Source organism: Macaca nemestrina, chromosome 11, assembly GCF_043159975.1.
Source record: "Macaca nemestrina isolate mMacNem1 chromosome 11, mMacNem.hap1, whole genome shotgun sequence".
Lineage (NCBI taxonomy): Eukaryota > Metazoa > Chordata > Mammalia > Primates > Cercopithecidae > Macaca > Macaca nemestrina.
In genome coordinates, this window is record NC_092135.1 from 40,889,277 (window position 1) to 40,912,438 (window position 23,162).

General features: G+C 36.7%; 1 protein-coding gene across 2 annotated transcripts in view; it reads left to right on the forward strand.

Moving 5' to 3' along the window:
• The window catches only part of LOC105492610 (kynureninase), a 175,279-nt gene extending 161,510 nt beyond the window's left edge, over nucleotides 1-13,769 (forward strand). For both annotated transcript variants that reach the window (XM_011759824.3, XM_011759825.2), the window contains 3 exons: nucleotides 1,339-1,424; nucleotides 9,121-9,351; nucleotides 10,750-13,769. In XM_011759824.3, the coding sequence (XP_011758126.1) occupies nucleotides 1,339-1,424; nucleotides 9,121-9,351; nucleotides 10,750-10,875 (443 nt within the window). In that variant the 3' untranslated portion in view covers nucleotides 10,876-13,769. The remainder of the gene's footprint in view (nucleotides 1-1,338; nucleotides 1,425-9,120; nucleotides 9,352-10,749) is intronic.
• Nucleotides 13,770-23,162: the final 9,393 nt, after the last annotated feature.

Genomic DNA, 23,162 nt, shown 5'->3' on the forward strand with positions numbered 1-23,162 from the left:
GTCTCCATAAAAACTACAGAAATTAGCCAGGAGTGGTGGCATGCATCTGTAGTCCCAGCTACTTGGGAGCCTGAGGTGGGAAGATCACCTGAGCCCAGGGAGGTCAAGGCTGCAGTGAGCCATGATTGAGCCGGTGTACTCCAGCCTGGGTGACAGAGTGATACTCTGTCTCAAAAACAAAAACAATACTAGTGGGTCAAATTTGGCTCACAGGCCATATGGCCATATATATTAGTCTTTTCACACTGCTATAAAGATACCACCTGAGACTGGGTAATTTGAAAAGGAAAGAATTTTAATTGACTCACAGTTTCACATGGCTGGGGAAGCCTCAGGAAACTTACAATCACGTCAGAAGGCGAAGGTAAAGCAAGGCTCATCGGAGGTGGTGGCAGGTGAGAGAGAGAGAGAGGGCATTAAAAACTGCTGTTTTTAAAACCATCAGATCTTGTGAGAACTCCTTCACTATCACGAGAACAGCATGGGGGAAACTGCCCCCATGATCCAGTCATCTCTCATCAGGTCCCTCCCTCCACATATGGGGATTACAGTTCAAGATGAGATTTGGGTGGGGACACAGAGCCAAACCATATCACCATAGTTTGCTTACTCCTGGATTTAATGACTATATACAAAGTCATCATTTTTTAACATTCTTTTAGTCAGTCATAGTGTTATCTCTGACTAGCTATCTTAACCCTATTGAATTTAACTTGCTGCAGTTCAGTCTGCTTAATTTTAATTAGTAGAGCATCTGTTATTAATTTACCTTTTTTATATATTATACTTAGGCAGATCTTTTTTTTAAAGCCCCCTCTGTTGTATGTGTGTGTGCATGTGTGTCTCTGTGTGTGTTTTGTAAGATAAACCACTTGACCTAACAATCCTAGAGCTAAAAGTCACCTTCATAGGTCATTTCATTCATATTTCTGCCTTTGGGCGACAGTACAATTACATGCCACTAAAAGCTGATGCTCTCTCTCATTGACATGGTTTCATAATAGAATAGCAACAGTTGAGCAGAACAAGGAATCCTGGCTTGGGAATAGGAAGGCAGAGAATGGGGTCCAGAAAAACTTCCAGAAGAGGTCATTTTTACCTTGGGTCTAAGATTTCTGGTGTTCTGCTAAGAAGGTGGGGACAAGGGAGGCGGGAACTGCTGGTAAAGGGGAAATAACGTCGATATTTCAGTTCCATGGAGTTGATCTTAAATATCTCAGGAATTCTACCCAGGAGTAAAAGTTTACATTTTGCTCTTTTACTCTCCAGTACTTTAGTATCTTTATGGACACTTTTCAAGTTACCTTCTGTGATAATGACATGATATTAATTTCTCAGAACTGCAGTTAATCCCTGGGGTCTGTGGATTCCGAATTTCAAATCCTCCCATTTTGTTGGTCTGTTCCTTACATGCTAGTTTAGAGGTAAGTGATGTATGTTTCAACCTTCCCACATCTTTGCCTTTTTTCTTGATCTGATTGTGACAATTTGTAGTACTTTCTCTGCTACACAGCAAGATGATACATGTACACTGTGCATGAACAAGGGACAGAAGGCATCATTCCCCTTTAGGACAGTGATGATGTGGCAAATACTCAGTTCCATCATTGCAGTGGTAAAGCAGCCGTAGGTGATACATAAATGAAAGATTGTGGCTATGTTTTCATAAAACTGTGTTTTAAAAAAGCAGGGCCTGGCACGAAGACTCACGCCTGTAATCCCAGCACTTTGGGAGGCAAGGCAGATGGATCAATTGACCACAGGAGTTTGAGACCAGCCTGGGTAACATAGTGAGATCTCGTCTCTATAAAAGCTACAGAAATTAGCCGGGAGTGGTGACAGTCTCCCTTCATTCATGTCACCAGCCCCCAGCACAATGCTTGGCACATTGTTGGCACATAGTAAATATTAAATAGAATTCTTTTGGGGAGATACATTTTTTACTCCACTTAGTATCTTTTTAAACATGAAAAACTTTCTTAACTTTCTCTTGGTCTCTCTGTATACTAAATAAGCATGCAATATTTAGTTCTTCATAAATTCACTTGTTCAACATAAATTTATTGAGAGTGTGCCTGATGTGATTACTGGGGATTATACTTTTCTAGTTCATTATAGGTTAATGAACTGACCAAGTACCATGTGACAAAGCTAGGAAAGACTTACTTGAAGGAAAAAAAAAAGAATAATCAGAGTAAACCGAAGATTAAAAAAGGTTGTCTCATGAAGTATGGTGGTTTAATGATTTTTTTTTTAATTGGGACTTCTACGCCATTATATCCATTTATAGTCTCAACTATCACTGACTCAATATTTTCCTTTAAATTAATTTATATTTTTATTTAGGTAAATTTAGCCTCACCCTGAAATGATAAATATACATAACAAGAAAATGAAATTGTGATTCCTTAGATACTATTATTTAGTAGTAGACTAAATGCAGTCAAGAAAAAATATATGGGTTATATAGTATAGAATTCATAATAATGTAAATATATAAAGTAAATATATATTTTGTATACATATATCTAAAATATATTTTAGTTAAATGCGCATACATATTTCTAACAGTCGTTTTACATAGAACTATTCAAACAAGGATTTGAAATTTTTTCCTCTCTCCTTCAAAAATCATGTAGTTTTTGATTTTTTAGCAAAAACTTATAGAGGATTTCAGCATCAAATGAGTTGGACAGGATAAAGATTCAAAATTCCTTCTAATCTAAAATTGCATAATTCTGTGAATACTTATAGCAGTTTCTCATTCTGGCCACTGGATGGCAGCATCAAGTTCCTCTGTTTTTATTAAATTTCACCACTGGATAGTGATCATCACCTCATTTCATTCCATCTCAATTTAAAGCGCACCTCCTCAGTTTAACCACTAGATGGAGCTTGTGTTGTTTTCACTTCATGGCAGAATTTTTCTTTAACTTGGAAAACAGACATAATAACGAGATTTTTCAGCTGGTGATACATATTTTGGAAAGTTTTTTTGAGTAAAAATCTGCTTAGTAAATCAGATAATGATATTTAAGTTGTTTTTATAATATCCATTTAGACAAATATTTTATTTAAACATTTTAAAACAAAACAAAGTTTCTGCATTCCTTGCAAGTTTATATCAGGGAGAAGATGTGTGACAGTATCAGAAGCACAAGGACATACCTTAGGAAGAGCTTGTACCTAAAGTAATTTCCTCTGATGGACCATATCTTTGCAAATAACTTCTCAGACACACTTGGAAATTTCCTTTTGGATGCCCTCACTTTGGCACACCTTCTGTAGTGGACTGTTTTTTCTAGTAGTATTCACCCTTCTGCTGTGGGAAAGGAAGCACATTCCTATTTTTCCTGCCACTGTTTTCCTACTACACTGTATTAGAGTCATCTAGATAAAGTTTTTATTTTCAGTTATAATCTGACAACTGATTTATTTTTTCTTTTTAATATCTAAACTTAAACCTCAGTCTCCTGAGTAGCTGGGACTACAGGTGTGCACCACTACACCGGGCTAATTTTTGAAGTTTTGTAGAGACAAAGTCTCACTATGTTTACCCCGTCAGTATCTAAACTTAAAATCCTAAAGCTACAAGAAGAATGATATGCACTTCTCTGGATCTTCTAATCACTTACATATTTCCGTTGAGCCTCTTTCTGCTCATTTCACTGCCGAGACTATGTTCTAACCAAAATTATCTTGAGTTAATCAAGTCTTATGTTGGTAAAAGTGTTTTTCAAAATTATTTCTTACTGTAAATTGCAAAATTTTTGAATTACAAACTAATGCATTGAATTGTTTCCCTTTCTGTATCTAACTGTTAAAATGTCCTATTTTTCTAGACATTTATGGGCTTCTCATGTGAGTAAGCATCAGTGAATTAACTAGGTTTCTATTAATACTTACCTTTCTTTAAGTTTTATTATTTATATGTAGAGATGAGGTCTAGCTCTGTCGTTCAGACTGGAGTGCAATGGTATGATCATAGCTTACCATGGCCTCAAACTCCTGGAGTTCAAGTGATCCTCCTGCCTCCGCCTCCCGAGTACTGGGACTACAGGTCTGCGCCACTACACTTGGCTGATTATTATTTATTTATTTTATTTCTTTATTTTTGAGACAAGGTCCCCCTCTGTCACCCCTAGAGTGCAGTGATGGGATCTCAGCTCACTGCAACCTCCGCCTCCTGGACTCAGTTGATCTTCCAACCTCAGCCTCCACAGCAGCTGGGAGTACAATGAGTGCACCACCATGCCCGGCTAATTTTTGTATTTTTTGTAGAGACAGGATTTCGCCATGTTGCCTAGGCTGATCTCGAGCTACCGGCCTCAAGTGATCCTCCACCTCGGCCTCCTGAGTAGCTAGGACTACAGGGCATGCCACTGTACTCAGCTTGTTTTTAAATTTTTTTAGAGATGAAGTCTGGCTATGTTGTTCATGTTAATCTGGAATCTCCTATGTCCATGTTAATCTGGAACTCCCGGCCTCAAGCGATTCTCCTGCCTCAGTCTCCTGTTTGAAATGTTTGTTTTTCGGTGCCATAAAGAAATAGCACTTGAACGTAAATTTAATTTATTTAGTAAGGCCATTTTTACTTCCTGCAGAAAGGGTACACTCGCCAGCAGTTTTGCCACAATAGTACACCAAACAAAGGAGACAGGGTCCTTTATAACCTCACGTGTCCACCCTACTGCTGTGTCTGGTTGCCACTGGCTGGAACAGGACCTTACATTCTGTATTTGTCCTGATTGGCTAGTAACTTAGAACTTTTTAAAAGAGGTAAAGGTAGAGGGGAACAAATGAAGGAGGAAGTAACTTGTGGAATGCTAAGAAAGGTACAAACACTTTTAAATAAGGAAGAGGAACAGGCTGTGACCTAATGCTTGCTTGGACTGGTACGAGCATGCCAGGGCAAATATTTAGGCTAAATTGTGGGAGCTAAGAACTAAAGTATATTGATTTATTTATTACGGCTAGCAGTTATTTAAGAATGTTAGCACAGGTCTTTGAATAAATTTTGCTTCTAAGAGAAGTTACTCTTTATTCCTAATTAGATGGGAAGGAAAGTCTTCGAAGAGGAACCTCTACTTTACTGTTTACACTACTAAGCAGTTGGGATGACAGACATGAACCACTGCCCTCAGCCACCTTATCTTTTTAAACCAGTTTATTCCATAGGTGGTTGAAGTTTCAATGAATGAAACAAGTAAATGCATGAATCAAACTGCTTCTTTGTTGTCTCTACTTTACTTTTAAGAAATATTCAACACAGTCAAATACGAACTGGAGGAGAGATTCTATACCTAAGAATCAATTATATATAAATAAGACCTTAGATTTTTAATGCAATGACTTTTAAAAAAGATATTAATATGGCTTTTTTAAAAAAAATACATGTGTATATGGTTGATTGATATTAAAAACAGCACGTTATAATCAGTTTCAAACTGTCCTTTTGTTTATATTTTTGGATCCGAATCATTTATACAATAATTCTTAAAATATTGTGGATCAAGGGATGAAACCTGAGGCCAGGAAGCTGGAGGCAAGTACTCTCTCCCTGAATGGACGCAAAGTGTGACCTCACGCAGACAACAACTCCCTTTGGATGTATTTGCCTTATTGTTTAAAGTAAGATGTTTGGACAAGATTATTTAGGGAGGCCGTGCGCGGTGGCTCAAGCCTGTAATCCCAGCACTTTGGGAAGCCAAGACGGGTGGATCACGAGGTCAGGAGATTGAGACCATCCTGGCTAACACGGTGAAACCCCGTCTCTACTAAAAAATACAAAAAACTAGCCGGGTGAGGTGGCGGGCGCCTGTAGTCCCAGCTACTGGGGAGGCTGAGGCAGGAGAATGGCATGAACCTGGGAGGCGGAGCTTGCAGTGAGCTGAGATCCGGCCACTGCACTCCAGCCTGGGCAACAGAGCGAGACTCCGTCTCAAAAAAAAAAAAGATTATTTAGGAAATCTCCTGAATTTTCAAAATACTTAAATTTAAACAATACATATATTATATTTGAAGGTTCATATTTATATGTAGCAATAGGTAGACAATATTTAGGCCCTTTCAGTATTCTGAATTCATAATGAAATAAATAGCTTCAAAATATGAAATTAGAGCATTCAGTTAAAATACATGGCGCGTCAGAAGACTCAACAAAGAAATGTACTATATGTTTCCTTTCAAAGTTCCTAGGGAGCCAGTTTTAAGAATCTAAGAGAAAAATATGACAATTCAAAACATCACACCAAACTTATTTTTCCTGTTTATACTTACCTAGCTTTTCTAGCTTCATGTTCATTTTGTCAGTAAGAAAAAAAAAACAAGTAGTTGAAACTCTGCCAAGTATTATCTTTTAAGCTGAATATTTTTCCAACCACACTTTTCATTTTTTTAATTAAAAAAATTATTCTTTCTCAATTTTGAAAGCATAAAATTTATGAGAAGCAAAAAAGAAAATAGAATATTTATGCTACTTCCCTATTATTCTCTCTTAATATTTTTATGTGAGGCTCAGAATAGACTTTTACCCTGTGTGAGATGAATTTAAAAGTGCCTCGGAATGCAATTGCCCTTATTGTGGTTGTGATGGCGAAAGTAAGTTTTATATTTAAAAGTTATTTTATTATTAAAAAGTGACAACATTCCACTGTATATTAAGATGGAAGCTATTTGTCATACCAAAAAATTTGGTTTCTAGTTATCAAGAGAAGGCTGCAAGAGCAACATTCCCTAAGCCCCTTTAAAAACTAAATTCAAGTAATATTTCTCAAAGTTTTACTAACCTATGCATACAAATGAACTATCATTAAATGTGATACTTCACATATTGATTGCCCCCATGTACATATTAGGGTACCCATAGCATAACCACAAAATTTCCTAGATTTATTTATTATTTAGAATTTCTTAGAATATTATTAAGCTCCAGACAGAATCTTGGAAAGATTCCTCACATAGTTTTTTATTCCAAACTTCACAGCCAAACCAGCTGTGGCCTAGGCCTTGCCTGTCCCTGCTCCTCTGGGAGAATTTTGATTCTTGGCCTTTGACCCAAAATTTGGCAGTGTTCCCTTGAGTCCTCATTATGCCAAGTCTACCTACATTTTGCTTTGCCCAAGAAAATGAAGAGATGCCTCTTACCAAATTCTGTGTAACCTGGGTCAGCTGAGTCTTGGAGCACTATTATTTGTACTCCAGAACTCGGGGGCTTATGAAACCAAGATATCAGCCTCTGCTTGAGCTGTCTCTGCAGGCGTCAGACATTGTCTGGGAGGTGTGGTGGAGGAGAGAGACAGGCCCCATTCCTTAGATATCATTTACCTTCAGTACAGTTCCCATCCTCTCCTTCAGCCAATCTATAGCCGCCATACAGTATAGTTCCAGGAAATCTATGGCTGAATGGTTTGAGTTTTATTCGAGTGCCTGCCTACACATGCCACGTGTACATACAGGAATAACTGTTTTCACAGACTTGATAAAGTCTCAATATCACCAAATGACCCTATCTTTGCTCTTGATATCTTTGCTCATGACACAAAAAAGGAACATTAAGTGGCAGGCCAGTGCATCACGCTCTGTTTGCAGTTCATTCAGTTCTTATACGTAGGATATATTTTTACACTCTACTTGACCTTAAGAGATAAGCCAGAAAAGCACATCTGTTCTGACCCCTAATATTCCAACACCAGTTATTGTGTGCCCTTGTCACTCATCTTAATATAAGACATCTCAGGCAGCAAATGGCAGTATTTTCACACCAGTGCTAGAGTTTAGAGGGGGGAAAATGAGAGAAAGCAAGCCCAAATGCTTCAGTAAAAATAAATGCATTATCTAATATTATTTGCTTTCCTCTCTGAGAAAACTTAGCATTATTATTTAACTGCTTGTTTTCTTATTGTTAAACTGGAAGAAATTTAGGAGTCAGTAAAGCAGTTATAAATGTTACCAGTAACACTGATTTCCGCATTTGCACATGTTTAGATCATATTGCACTTTTTTGGGGATAAACAAACTTTACATAAAAGTTGGAAAAGTCTTCTTGATTATGATTTCAAAAAGTGGTTTTGGGGAAAAGCTTACATTGTATGACATTTAAATCCATTTTTAAGGTATGTTTTACTTGATTATACTAAGTTAATTTAAAATAATTTGAAGGTATGTTCCCAGACCAAACTGAGGATTGGCCTATTATTTCTTGTGGCCCAATAACAAGATGCAGATGAACAGGGGAGAAAGAGAGTTTTTATTTCTGTAACTGGTTACAGGGAGAAGGCCTGGAAATTATGACCTGACCAACTCAAAATTACAAAGTTTTCCAGAGCTTATATGCCTTCTAAGCTATGTGTCTATGTGTAAGTGTGCATTCATCTGAAGACATAAGTGATGAACTTCTTTTAATCTATAACTAAGGTCTGAGCCCTGAAGACCTTCCTCCGCAGCCTCAGTAAATTTACTTAATCTAAATGGGTCCAGGTGCTGGAGTGATTGCCTTTATCTTGTCTCCTGCTACCTCACTGAGGTTTGAGGAGTTCCTTTAGACCTTCAATAAACCTGTTTGCGGAGGCCTGGGGAGTTTCTTCACACCCACAGTAAAAGCTTGTTTAATCCTAAATGAATCCTATTAAGAATTCCTTCGTTATTTTGTCATGCTTTCAGGCCCAGGGAAGGCCTAGGCAAAACCCTCGGTGGGCTTTTGTTACATCCCAGCCTTGTATAAGGGCATGGGCGTTTTTCGTTTTTAATACTTAACTTAACCATTCGGTCAGTACTGACACAGTTGTAATGGAGGCCTGCGTTAGTGAGACCTGGCCTGCCACAGGTACAAGTATTAACTTACGTTTTCTTCCTGTGCAAGTTTTATTTAAGTGACATTTGTACAATTTTTCTGTCATGGAAATTTTACCTCCAGTGTTTAATAGCAAAGCATTTAAAGGAGGGCATGATTTTACAAAAAAAAAAAAAAAAAAAAAAAAATTATGTAAAAGGAGATTAAAAGGAGATATTTATTGGAAAGGTCAAACATGGGCATTTCCTTTTTATGCATGATTTACTCTTAATTTTTGCTTCTTTGTAAATCAGTAAGACACTTTAATCTGATTGTTTCTCATTCCACAGATCTTTAAGCAAGCGACAATGAAGGCATTGCGGAAAAAATCTATTTTGCTAACTGGCTATCTGGAATACCTGATCAAGCATAACTATGGCAAAGATAAAGCAGCAACCGAGAAACCAATTGTGAACATAATTACTCCATCTCATATAGAGGAGCGGGGGTGCCAGCTAACAATAACATTTTCTGTTCCAAACAAAGATGTTTTCCAAGAACTAGAAAAAAGAGGAGTGGTTGTAAGTATGTCTTGCTTTGCTAGCAGATTTTGTCTGTGGGCTGCATGTTAGCGATAAAATTTGGATTGTTTGGTTTATTCATTGTTGCATGTTATTTCACATCAGTCAGTCAATTAAGGATAAATTAAGTGCCAACTAAGCCCTCAGCACTGTGCTAACTGAAAGGCAGAGATCTGTCATTTCTGATAAAAAAGAAGATACCACAAACTTGGGTTATAGGAATAGTTTTTTGTAACTTACTCATTCTTTTCATAACAGTTTGGGCAGAAAAAAATTATTATTTCATCATAGTCAGGACATTGTTTTCTCTTGTTTGTACTATAATTCATTTATTGAAAGAATGGAATTAAAGATCATACCAATTTATTGAAGGGTAAAAAAAGAAAGTCTTATTTAGTTGCTTGATCAAATTAAGTTACTTTCAACTTTGTCACTTCAGTCAAAAAAGATATATATACACTTCCCAGGAGTGGTAACATTGCAAGGAATAATTTTTTTTTAACCCTTCAGCCTATATGACCTTCCTGAAGGTCTCTTGAAGAGAACCAATAAATGTGAACTGAGTCATTTCAGGATAAAAAAGATAACGTATCTACTTCCAATGATTATGTAATTAAGGCACTGCTTGGCTCATGCTTACCTCCAAACCTGTAGGAGAGGTTACCCCCAGATGCTGAAGGCACAAGTCAGAAGATCAAGATTCTAGATCAGACTCTGCCCTTGTCAAGCTCTGTCCTCTTAGGAAAGTTCATTAGGATCTATTGGCTTGATTTTTTCATCTGCATTTGGGGTATAAAAATAATTACCTCCAAGAGTTGTGATTGGATTGAAATGGGACAGCATGCATAAACTATATACTATATTGTCTAGCCTGTAGCGGGTGTTTTCTAAAGTTAACTGTAGCAATCTCCAGGCATGTCCAATTATCTGGTGCTACTTCAGGACCTACAATGTAGCTCACTTCTTATTTGTGAGATCACAGATTCGAAAATAACTTGAAGGATAATTTACTAAAACTCTCCAGACCCCAATGAGGTTTTCATTCACTTAAATTCACCCGAGTTCCAGTCCTTCCATGGGGTCCCCACAGGAAAAAAAAAAAAGAAAAACTGTATGTATGATCTATTAAATGCTTAAGGAAGATAGCTGCTGAATAGATTTCAGGAATTTATCTTGGCTATTCATGCACAAATCCATTCTTATTTCTTAAATTATTATCAAGAGAAAAGTTTCATAAAACATAAAAATACCATGTTTTACTTAAAGTAAAAAATTTTGCTTATATATTAATTTTTAGGGAAATCACTATGAAGGTGCTTTACATAAGTTTATCTTGAATGTACATTTTCAATGTGTGAATAACACTAACATTATTGTGGCTTTATTTTTCCCCCACAGTGTGACAAGCGGAATCCAAATGGCATTCGAGTGGCTCCAGTTCCTCTCTATAATTCTTTCCATGATGTTTATAAATTTACCAATCTGCTCACTTCTATACTTGACTCTGCAGAAACAACAAATTAGCGGTGTTTTCTAGAACAACTTAAGCAAATTATACTGAAAGCTGCTGTGGTTATTTCAGTATTATTCAATTTTTAATTATTGAAAATATGTCACCATTGACCACATGTAACTAACAATAAATAATATACCTTACAGAAAATCTGATGTAATTTTTTAAGGTCTGTGGCACTGAGGAGTCCACAGGGCTGCCTAGGTGCTTGGTGTTTGGGGGACTGACACTGTGTTGGTTCAAGTATTATCTATACAGTCTCAATAAGCTGTCACATTTCATGGTCATTGACATGTTTTATGTTTAATTTGTGATTGAACTGACAACTTCATAATGTATGTGCAATTATTGTGTCAATTTTGGAAATATTACTTTAGTTTCAATTTATCAAGGAGTTTCTTTGAAGCATTGTAGTCTGATATATATATATACACACACACATACATACACACATATGATTTTAAAATGTCACATCCAATTCCAATCTAGGGAAAAGGAAATACATTTCCTGGGGTAGTGGCTTTCAAATATATTTTGGGCACAATCCACATTGCTCCTGCTGATCTATAATACCAGAAACAAGTATTTATGTGAATATACGCCATATATTATTGATTCTAAGATACTTTTATCATATTTTAACATCTTTGAAAGAGGACCCATCTTTCAATTTTCAGTCAAGTTTCTTACAGTCACCGTTGGCCATCTTTCTCATTACCATCTATGAAATTAGCATGCATCTCAAATAAATAGGTACCATCTTCTATTTGATAAAATAGTCTAAATAACAAAAATAAAAGTGTTTACACTTATTTGCCTGTGCTCTAATATGTACTGTTCTATTTTATCTCATTATAAGAAATGGTGGAAACTCATTATATTGATTTCCTCACCCACTCATGAGCCTTAATTCACCCTTTTTAAGAATGTTTCTTTCTTTAATGTTATTGTAATCTCTTACTTTTTAAATGGGAACTTCCCCTAATATAAGGGCTTAGGTATTATATTACTATGTTTCCATAGTAAATAAATAACCCCAAGATCTTTTTGAGGATTAGAGGTGTAAGAAATACGTACTCCATTTTGTCCCAAATCTATGGACCTTTCTCACCCACTTTGAAAAACCTAAAGTGACACTCAGCCCTGTTGGCCTTACCTAGTTTTCAATTGTTGATGCCACAATCATTATTTATAAGTTGACAAAATAGTGTAGATATGTATACATAGCCAACAAGAAAGAGTGACATAATTATTGCCCCCGATTACACAAATCTGAATGAGATAAACAAACTTAGATAAACATTTTGGATAGTAGATGTAAATAATAATATGTGGAGCTCCAACATCAACACCTACCAATACCAGTAACTACTGGTATTTATCAAGTACTTAACCATGCACCATGTATTGAACTACCTTACTCGTGTTATCTCCCTTGAGTGGTTACAAACTGCTTTAGCAAATCTTCCCACTGCAACTAATCCTCATAGACGGAAGAGTTCTCAAAACCTTAAAACTCACGCGTGAGTGGATTCATATATATATATATAATTGTTATTATTATACTTCAAGTTCTTGGATACATATGCAGAACATACAGGTTTGTTACATAGGTATACATGTGCCATGGTGGATTGCTGCACCCATCAACCCGTCATCTACATTAGGTATTTCTCCTAATGCTAACCCTCCTCTTGCCCCCCACTCCCTGACAGGACCTGGTGTGTGATGTTCCCCTCCCTGTGTTCATATGTTCTCATTGTTCAACTCTTACTTATGAGTGAGAACATGCGATGTTTGTTTTTCTGTTCCTGTGTTAATTTGCTGAGAATCATGGTTTCCAGCTTCATCCATGTCCCTGCAAAGGACATGAACTCATTCTTTTTTATGGCTGCATAGTATTCCATGGAATCTATGTGACACATTTTCTTTATCCAGTCTATCATTGATAGGCATTTGGGTTGGTTCCAAGTCTTTGCTCTTGTGAATAGTGCCGCAATAAACATACGTGTGCATGAGTCTTTATAATAGAATGATTTATAATCCTTAGGGTACATACCCAGTAATAGGGTTGCTGGGTCAAATGGTATTTCTGGTTCTAGATCCTTGAGGAATCACCACACTGTCTTCCACAATGGTTGAACTAATTTACACTCCCACCAACAGTGTAAAAGTCTTCCTATTTCTCCACAGCTTCTCCAGCAACTGTTGTTTCCTGACTTTTTAATGATTGCTATTCTAACTGGCATAAGATGATATCTTGTTTTGGTTTTGATTTGCATTTCTCTAATGACCAGTGATGATGAGCTTTTCATATGCGTGTTGGCCACATAAATGTCTTCTTTTGAGAAATGTCTGTTCATATCCTTTGCCTGCTTTTTGATGGGGTTGTTTTTCTCCTGTAAATTTTTTTCTTTTTATTTTATTTATTTATTTATTTTTATTATTATACTTTAAGTTCTAAGGTACATGTGCACAATGTGCAGGTTTGTTACATAGGTATACATAGGCCATGTTGGTGTGCTGCACCCATTAACTTGTCATTTACATTAAGTATATCTCCTAATGCTATCCCTCCCCCCTCCCCCACCCCACAACAGGCCCCGGTGTGTGATGTTCCCCTTCCTGTGTCCAAGTGTTCTCATTGTTCAATTCCCACCTATGAGTGAGAACATGCAGTGTTTGGTTTTCTGTCCTTGCGATAGTTTGCTGAGAATGATGGTTTCCAGCTTCATCCATGTCCCTACAAAGGACAGGAACTCATCATTTTTTGTGGCTGCATAGTATTCCATGGTGTATCTGTGCCACATTTTCTTAATCCAGTCTATCGTTGATGCACATTTGGGTTGGTTCCAAGTCTTTGCTATTGTGAATAGTGCCACAATAAACATACGTGTACATGTGTCTTTATAGCAGCATGATTTATAATCCTTTGGGTATATACCCAGTAATGGGATGGCTGGGTCAAATGATATTTCTAGTTCTAGATCCTTGAGGAATCGCCACACTGTCTTCCACAATGGTTGAACCAGTTTAGACTCCCACCAACAGTGTAAAAGTGTTCCTATTTCTCCACATCCTCTCCAGCACCTGTTGTTTCCTATGATCACCATTCTAACTGGTGTGAGATGTTATCTCATTGTGGTTTTGATTTGCATTTCTCTGATGGCCAGTGATGATAAGCATATTTTCATGTGTCTGTTGGCTGCCATCAGAGAATACTATAAACACCTATATGCAAATAAACTAGAAAATCTAGAAGAAATGGATAAATTCCTGGACACATACACCCTCCCAAGACTAAACCAGGAAGAAGTTGAATTCCTGAATAGACCAATAACAGGCTCTGAAATTGAGGTAATAATTAATAGCCCACCAACCAAAAAAAGTTCAGGACCAGACGGATTCACAGCTGAATTCTACCAGACGTACAAGGAGGAGTTGGTACCATTCCTTCTGAAACTATTCCAATTGATAGAAAAAGAGGGAATCCTCCCTAACTCATTTTTTGAGGCCAGCATCATCCTGATACCAAAGCCTGGCAGAGACACAACAAATAAAGAGTTTTAGACCAATATCCCTGATGAACATCAATGCAAAAATCATCAATAAAACACTGGCAAACCAAATCCAGCAGCACATCAAAAAATTTATCCATCATGATCAAGTGGGCTTCATCCCTGGGATGCAAGGCTGGTTCAACATACACAAATCAATAAACATAATCCATCATATAAGCAGAACCAATGACAAAAACCACATGATTATCTCAATAGATGCAGAAAAGGCCTTTGACAAAATTCAATAGCCCTTCATGCTAAAAACTCTGAATAAATTAGGTATTGATGGGACGTATCTCAAAATAATAAGAGCTATTTATGACAAACCCACAGTCAATATCATACTGAATGGGCCATAACTGGAAGCATTCCCTTTGAAAACTGGCACAAGACAGGGATGCCCTCTCTCACCACTCCTATTCAACATAGTATTGGAAGTTCTGGCCAAGGCAATCAGGCAGGAGAAAGAAATAAAGTGTATTCAATTAGGAAAAGAAGAAGTCAAATTGTCCCTGTTTGCAGATGACATTATTGTATATTTAGAAAACCCTGTCGTCTCAGCCCAAAATCTCCTTAAGCTCATAAGCAACTTCAGTAAATTTGTTTAAGTCCCTTGTAGATTCTGTATATTTGCCCTTTGTCAGATGGATAGATTGCAAAAATTTTCTCCCATTCTGTAGGTTACCTGTTCACTCTGATGATAATTTCTTTTGCTGTGCAGAAGTTCTTTAGTTTAACTAGGTTCCATTTGCCAATTTTGACTTTTGTTGCAATTGCTTTTGGTGTTTTAGTCTTGGATTCTTTGTCCATGCCTATGTCCTGAATGGTATTGCCTAGGGATTCTTCTAGAGTTGTTTTTTTTTTTTTTCCTGGGGTTTTAGGTCTTACAATTAAGTCTTCAATCTATCTTGAGTTAATTTTTGTATAAGGTGTAAGGAAGGGGTCCAGTTTCACTTTTCTGCATATGGCTAGCCAGTTTTCCAAACACTATTTATTAAATTGGGAATCCTTTCCCCATTGCTTGTTTTTGGCAGGTTTATCAAAGACCAGATGGTTGTAGATGTGTGGTGGTATTTCTGAGCCCTCTTTTGTTCCATTGGTCTATCTATCTGTTTTTATTCAGCACCATGCTGTTTCGTTTACTGTAGCCTTGTAGTATACTTTGAAGTCAGGTAGTGTGATGCCTCCAGCTTTGTTCTTTTTGCTTAGGATTGTCTTGGCTATACGGGCTCTTTTTTTGGTTCCATATGAAATTTAAAGTAGTTTTTTCTAATTCTGTGAAGAAATTCAGTGGTAGCTTGATGGAAATAGCATTGAATCTATAAATTACTTTGAGCCATATGGCCATTTTCAAGATATTGATTCTTCCTATCTATGAGCATGGAATGTTTTTCCATTTGTTTGTGTCCTCTCTGATATCCTTGAGCAGTGGTTTGTATTTCTCCTTGAAGTGGTCCTTCACATCCCTTGTAAGTTATATTCCTAGGTATTTTTTTTCTCTTTGTAGCAATTGTGAATCAGAGTTCACTCATGATTTGGTTCTCTGTTTGTCCTATATACCTATATTGGTGTATAGGAATGCTTATATTTTAAAAATGGAAGATGATGTCTCTCTATGTTACCCAGGCTGGTCTCAAAACTCCGGGACTCAAATGATCCTCCTACCTTAACCTCCTGAGTAGCTGAGACTTTAGTCACACACCATCATGCGTGACCAGGAATTGTTTTTCAACTTCATAGTGGTAAACAAAACAGATGTGTTTTCAGTTCTCATGGAACATGGAGCTTAGTAGGAGAAACATATGTTGAACTTGTAAGCAGAGAAGTAAATCTATAGTGACAAATCATAATTTCTGAAAGGTATTAATTAGATGGCTGAGTGAGGGAAGATTTGGAAGGTGCTCTTAAGTTTATAAATGTTCTACAATATTTCATGTTAATCACATTAAAATTATATCAAAATATATATACAAGTCATGGAAAGCATAATCAGCACCATGTACTCAACACCTAGGTTAAAAACTAGCATTAAAAATTCCCTTTCCAGCTCACATTCTGCTCCTTCCCCAAATCCAGAGATAACCATTGAATTATATTTTGTTTTCTTCATTCCCTTACTTTCTTTAAGTTTTACACCCATGTATGTACCCATAAAAATCTATTAGCTAATTTTGGTTGTGCATGAATATTGTATAAATGCAATTATACTGTATATATTCTGCTTTTGCACATATTTTTAGATTCATCCATTTGTGGCATGTAGCTTTCCATTCATTTTCACTGCTGCTTAGTGTTGTATTTCAAATTTTACATTTGTTTTAAAGAAGAATAATAAACCATCTTTAAGTTCTAATACGCCACAGGTAATTTTGTAACCGATGTGAGGTGATGATTCTATTTCGTTTTCTCCCATATACATAATTTATATTATTAATAATTCTATTTCATAAGTCAGGTTTCTATATATCTATATAAATATAGATATGTAGATATATGAAAGCAATATATATATGGACTTCTTTCTGGGCTATCTGTACTTTCACAGTGGCTAATTTGCTTGTTTTTTCATCAATCCTTCACTGCCTTAATTACTACAACATAGCAGGGCCTGGCATCTGCTAGATTAAATTTCTCAGCTTCTTTTTATTAAGACTGCCCTGAATTGGCCTGGTTATCCTGGGCCCCCTATTTTTTATATATATTTTTGAATACATCTAAATAAATTTAGAATAAATCTATTGTGTTCCATAAAACCGCTGTTGGGATTTCAACTGAATTGCAATTAAATTTTAGATTAGTTTTGGAAGAATTGACTCAATAGTGAGCCTTCCTACCCAAGACCATGACATTTATTTCCATTTATTTATGGTTTCTTTAATGCTTCTCAAAATAATTTATTTTCTCTATTATGGAAATGCACATTATAGTTTGACAAATTCCTAAGTACTTTTAATTCTTTTGTCATTCCACTTTATCTTTTTTGTTGTTGTTTTAAAAGACAGGGTCTCGCTCTGTCACCCAGGCTGGAGTGTACTGATGTGATTATAGCTCACTGCAGCCTCAACCTCCTGGGCTCAAGTGATCCTCCCACCTCAGCCTCTGGAGTAGCTAGGACTACAGGTATGTGCCACAGTGCCTGGCTAATTTTTAAGTGTTAAATTTTTTAAAATGTTGTGGAAACAGTGTTTTGCTACATTTCCCAGGCTGGTCTCAAACTCCTGGCCCCAAGCAATCTTCCTGCCTCGGCTTCCCATACTTGGATTATACGCATGAGCCATTGCACCAGCTCCATGTGTTATCTGTTATAAAATTTAATATTTAACTGATAGTACTCTATATTCATGAATTTGACTGATACACATTTTTAATATAGGAAATTATGTGCAAATGAGCACACTTTTCTCTTTCCTTCCTTCTTTCCTTCCTTCTTTTCTTTCTTTCTTTCTTTTCCTTTCTTTCTGTCTTTCTTTCTGTTTTCTTTCGTTCTTCTTTCTCTTTCTGTCTCTCTTTCTCTCTCTCTTTCTCTCTTACCCTCTCTCTTTCTTTCTTACCCTCTGTCTTTCTCTCTCCCTTCCTTCCTGCCTTCCTTTCTTCCCTCCCTCCCTCCCTCCCTCCTTCCCTCCCTCCCTCCCTCCCTTCTTTCTTCCTTCCTTCCTTCCTTTCTTTCTTTCCTCCCCTCCCCCTCCCCCTCCCCCTCCCCCTCCCCCTCCCCCTCCCCCTCCCCCTCCCCCTCCCCTCCCCTCCCCTCCCCTCCCCTCCCCTCCCCTCCCCTTCCCTTCCCTTCCCTTCCCTTCCCTTTCTTTTGTCTTCTTTCTCACAGGGTGTCACTCTGTTGCCCAGGCTGGAGTGAGATGGCACATGATCATCCATTACTGCAACCTCCAACTCAAACACTTGAGTGATCCTCTGGCCCCAGTTTCCCAGGCAGCTGGGACTACAGGCACATGCCACAACGCCAAGCTAATTTTTAAAAATAATTTTTTTAATAGATTCAGAGTCTTGCTATGTTGCCTAGGCTAATCTCAAACTCCTGGCCTCAAGCAATCCTCCATCCTCAACCTCCCATTACAGGCATGAGCTGCCACTCCTGGACCTCATTTTTTTTTTTTTTTTTTGGAGACAGAGTGTCTGTCACCCAGGCTGGAGTGTAGTGACATGATCTCAGCTCACTGCAACATCTGCCTCCTGGTTTCAAGCAATTTTCATGCCTCAGCCTCCCAAGTAGCTGGGATTACAGGCATGGGCCACTATGCCCAGCTATTTTTTTTATTTTTCATAAAGACAGGGTTTCACCATGTTGGTCGGGCTGGTATCGAACTCCTGACTTCAGGTGATCCACCCACTTCGACCTCCCAAAGTTCTGGGATTACAGGTGTGAGCCACCACACCCAGGCCCTCATTTTCTTTTTGATTTTTATTTATTTTCCTCTGTTTTTCTTCTTTTGAATTTAGGGATGTGTGTGTGGGGATGTATTAAGTCTGTTTTTTCTTTCAATTTTTGTGGAAATTATACACTTATTCTTTGTTATTTTAACAATTACTCTGGCTATTTTAACATGCAAACATAATGAAATTTAGATTTAGCCATTTTTATAACTCTCCTTCCGACTAGTTGAAGAAATGAGAGTGCTTTAATATCAAACAGCCAACTCTTTACTTATACACTATTGCTGTTCATTATAGCATTTTTAGTCTAGCTTCCTCCCTCCTCTCTCTCTCTCTCTCTCACTAATCTTTGCTATTTCTCCCTACAATTCAGAGTTTTATTTATTAATGAAGTACATATATAATTTATTACAATTCATTTTAATGAAGAACTTTTAGTGGTAAATTGTATTAGTCTTCAGGAAAAAGCACTTTTATTGATACTTTTTTCTCATTACTTAAAAATGGTTTCACTTGATATAGAATTCTATGTTGACAGTAATTTTCTTTCAGGAAGTAGAAAATATTAAGTTACAGTCTTTTGACTTCTATTACTGCTGTTAAGCATTCAGCTACCTCTTACTACTTTGCTCTTAAGGGCTCTTTGTCTTTAATGATCTGCACTTTTATTATGATGTGTCTAGGCAGTTATTATTGTGTTTATTCTATTTCTTTATTTGCTGTCTATCCAAGATTATAGAATTAATTTTTTAAGTTCTAGAAAATTCAGAAGTATCATTTATTCAATTATTACCTCTTTCTATTATTTCCTTTCTAAAATAAAAGGATATATGTTAGAATTTTCCACTCTCTCACGTATGCCTTTAACCTCATATTTTCTATTTCTTTCTATTTCTATTTCTGGGCTGCAATCTTGTTTAACATTTCTAAAATATATTTTTTAGTTTCTAAAAGTTCTATTATTTTTCTTTTCAAAATTCCTTCCATTTGTGGTGTTTTGAATGTGCTTCTGCTTTAGGCATTAGTAATGGACATTCTGGTTTCCCATTGAGGTTCCCTTCATCAGCTGTTCTGCCTGGTGGCTGCCACCAACAATTTTAGCTACCTCCCTCCTCATACTTTGGGGTCAGACCACACACTATAAAGGATTGGGAAAAAAATGAAAATATGAAAAACTTACACTTTGTATCAGTCAGGAGAAGGATAATCTTCACACTACAGTTTATGCTTCAGAAGCCACCCCTTCTCTGTGGGTTAGACCATGACTAGAAGTTTCCTGATACCATTCCCTTGCCCAGCTCTTTTGGTGATCCCCTTCACTTCCTCTGTTACAGGTTTCCCTGATGAGCACTGCTTCAATAAAACATAGTCATCCAAATCCCAGTCTCAAGCACGGTGTTGTGGGAACCTGATCTAAGTCAGCATTTTCCTTATCTAATCACAAATACTTCATAGTCTGTATCTAATATATAATGAATGTACAGTTGTTTCTGTTGGAGTTCACATATGATGCCTTGTTTCCTTTGTAGTTTTGTGATTGATAGCTTTGAACTGCTCATTTACCTTGACCTTTTGAATTCTTTGAAAACTGAGTTAAGTCTGATTTTCCAGAGTTTTTGTTTGCTTCTGCCAGTTGCACAGAATCACTGAGAAGAACATTTTAAATTCTTGGTTTTTGTTTTATTCAGATCACATAAGTAGGATTTATCTGAATATATATAATATATAAACATATATTTATAAAAACAAAAACACAAAATATGAAATATATAATACAGTATAAAATCAGTGTAAACATGATCATTAAATATATATTTACATAGTATACATATAATAAATATTTAAAGCAATTGTATTTTTTAAAAATTTCTTCTAAAGAAAAACAGAATACATGTGCAGGTTTGTTACATAGATATACGTGTGCTATGGTGGTTTGCTGAACCTATTGACCCATCTTTTAAGTTCCCTCCCCCCACCTCCCACCCCTCAACAGGCCCTGGTGTGTGTTGTTCCCCTCTCTGTGTCCATGTATTCTCAACTCCCACTTATGAATGAGAACATGCAATATGTGGTTTTCTGATCCTGTGTTAATTTACTGAGGATGATAGCTTCCAGCTTCATCCATGTCCCTGCAAAGGACATGATCTCATTCCTTCTTATGGCTGCATAGTATTCCATGGTGTATATGTACCACATTTTCTTCATCCAGTCTATCAGTGATAGGCATTTGGGTTGGTTCCATGTCTTTGCCATTGTAAATAGTGCTGCAATAAACTAAGTGTGCATGTGTCTTTATACTAGAGTGATTTCTATTCTTCTTCTATATACCCAGTGATGGGATTGCTTGTTCAAATGATATTTCTGGTTCTAGATTGCCATATTGTCTTCCACAATGGTTGAACTAATTTACATTCCCACTAACAGTGTAAAAGCATTCTTATTTCTCCACAGCCTAACAAGCATCTATTGTTTTCTGACTTTTTAATGATTGCCATTCTGACTGGCATGAGATGGTATCTCATTGTGGTTCTGATTTGCATTTCTCTGATGATCAGTGATGTTGAGCATTTTTTTAATATGTTTGTTGGCCACTTAAATGTCTCCTTTTGAGAAGTGTCTTTTCACATCCTTTGTCCATTTTTGGGTGGGGTTTTTTTTTCTCGTAAATATGTTTAAGTTCTTTGAAAATTCTGGGTATTAGACTTTTGTCAGATATGTAGATTGGAAAAATTTTCTCCCATTTTGTATGTTGCCTGTTCACTCTGATTATAGTTTCTTTTGCTGTACAGTAGCTCTTTAGTTTAATTAGATTCCATTTGTCAATTTTGGCTTTTGTTGCAATTGTTTTTGGTGTTTTAGTCATAAAGTATTTGCCCATGCCTACGTCCTGAATGGTATTGCGTAGGTTTTCTTCTAAGGTTTTTATGGTTTTTGGTTTTACACTTAAGTCTTTAATCCACCTTGAGTTAATTTTTGTATAAGGTGAAAACAAAGGGTCCCGTTTCCATTTTCTGCATATGGCTAGCCAATTTTTCCAGCATTATTTACTGAATAGGAGATCCTTTACCCTTGCTTGTTTTTGGCAGGTTTGTTGAAGATCAGATGATTGTAGATGTGTGGTGTTATTTCTGATGTCTCTGTTCTGCTCCACTGGTCTATATGTCTGTTTTGGTACTAGTACCATGTTGTTTTGGTTACTGTTGCCTTGTAGTATAGTTGAAGTTAGGTAGCCTGATGCCTCCAGCTTTGTTCTTTTTGCTTAGGACTGTCTTGGCTATACAAGATCGTCTTTGATTCCATATGTAATTTAAAATAGTTTTTTCTAATTTTGTGAAGAATGTCAATGGTAGTTTGACAGAAATAGCATTGAATCTATGAATTATTTTGGGCAGTATGGCCATTTTCAGGATATTAATTCTTCCTCTCCATGAGGATAGAATGTTTTTCTATTTGTTCCTGTCCTCTCTTTATTTTTATTTTTATTTTTTGAGCAGTGGTTCGTAGTTCTCCTTGAAGAAGTCATTCACTTCCCTTGTTAGCTGTATTCCTAGGTATTTCATTCTCTTTGTAGCAATTGTCAATGGGGCATTGACAATTGTCATTCATGATTTGGCTCTCTGCTTGCCAATTTATATAGGAATGCTAGCAATTTTTGCACATTGATTCTGTATCCCGGGACTTTGCTGAAGTTGCTTATCAGCTTAAGAAGTTTTTTGGCTGAGACGATGGGATTTTCTAGACATAAGATCATGTCAAGTGCAACAAAGATAATTTGACTTCCTCTCTTCTTGTTTATATATATACCCTTTATTTCTTTCTCTTGCCTGATTGCCCTGGCCAGAACTTCCAATACTATTTTGAATAGGAGTGGTGAGAGAGGGCATCCTTGTCTTGTGCCACTTTTCAAGGGGAATGTTTCTAGATTTTGCCCATTCAGCATTATATTGTCTGTTGGTCTGTCACATACAGCTCTTATTATTTTGAGGTTTGTTCCATCAATAACTAGTTTATTGAGTGTTTTTAACATAAGGGGATGTTGAATTTTTTCAATGGCCTTTTCTGCATCTGTTGAGATAATCATGTGGTTTTCATCTTTAATTCTGTTTTTGTGATGAATCACCCATATTTATTTGCATATGTTGAACCAACCTTGCATCCTGGGGATGAAACCAACTTGATCGTGGTAGATAAGTTTTTTGATGGGCTGCTGGATTGGGTTTGCCAGTATTTTATTGAGGATTTCTGCATTGATGTTCATCAATGTTATTGTCCTAATGTTTTCCCTTTTTTTGCTATAGCTCAGCCAGGTTTTGGTGTTAAGATGATGCTGGCCTCATAAAACAAGTTAGAGA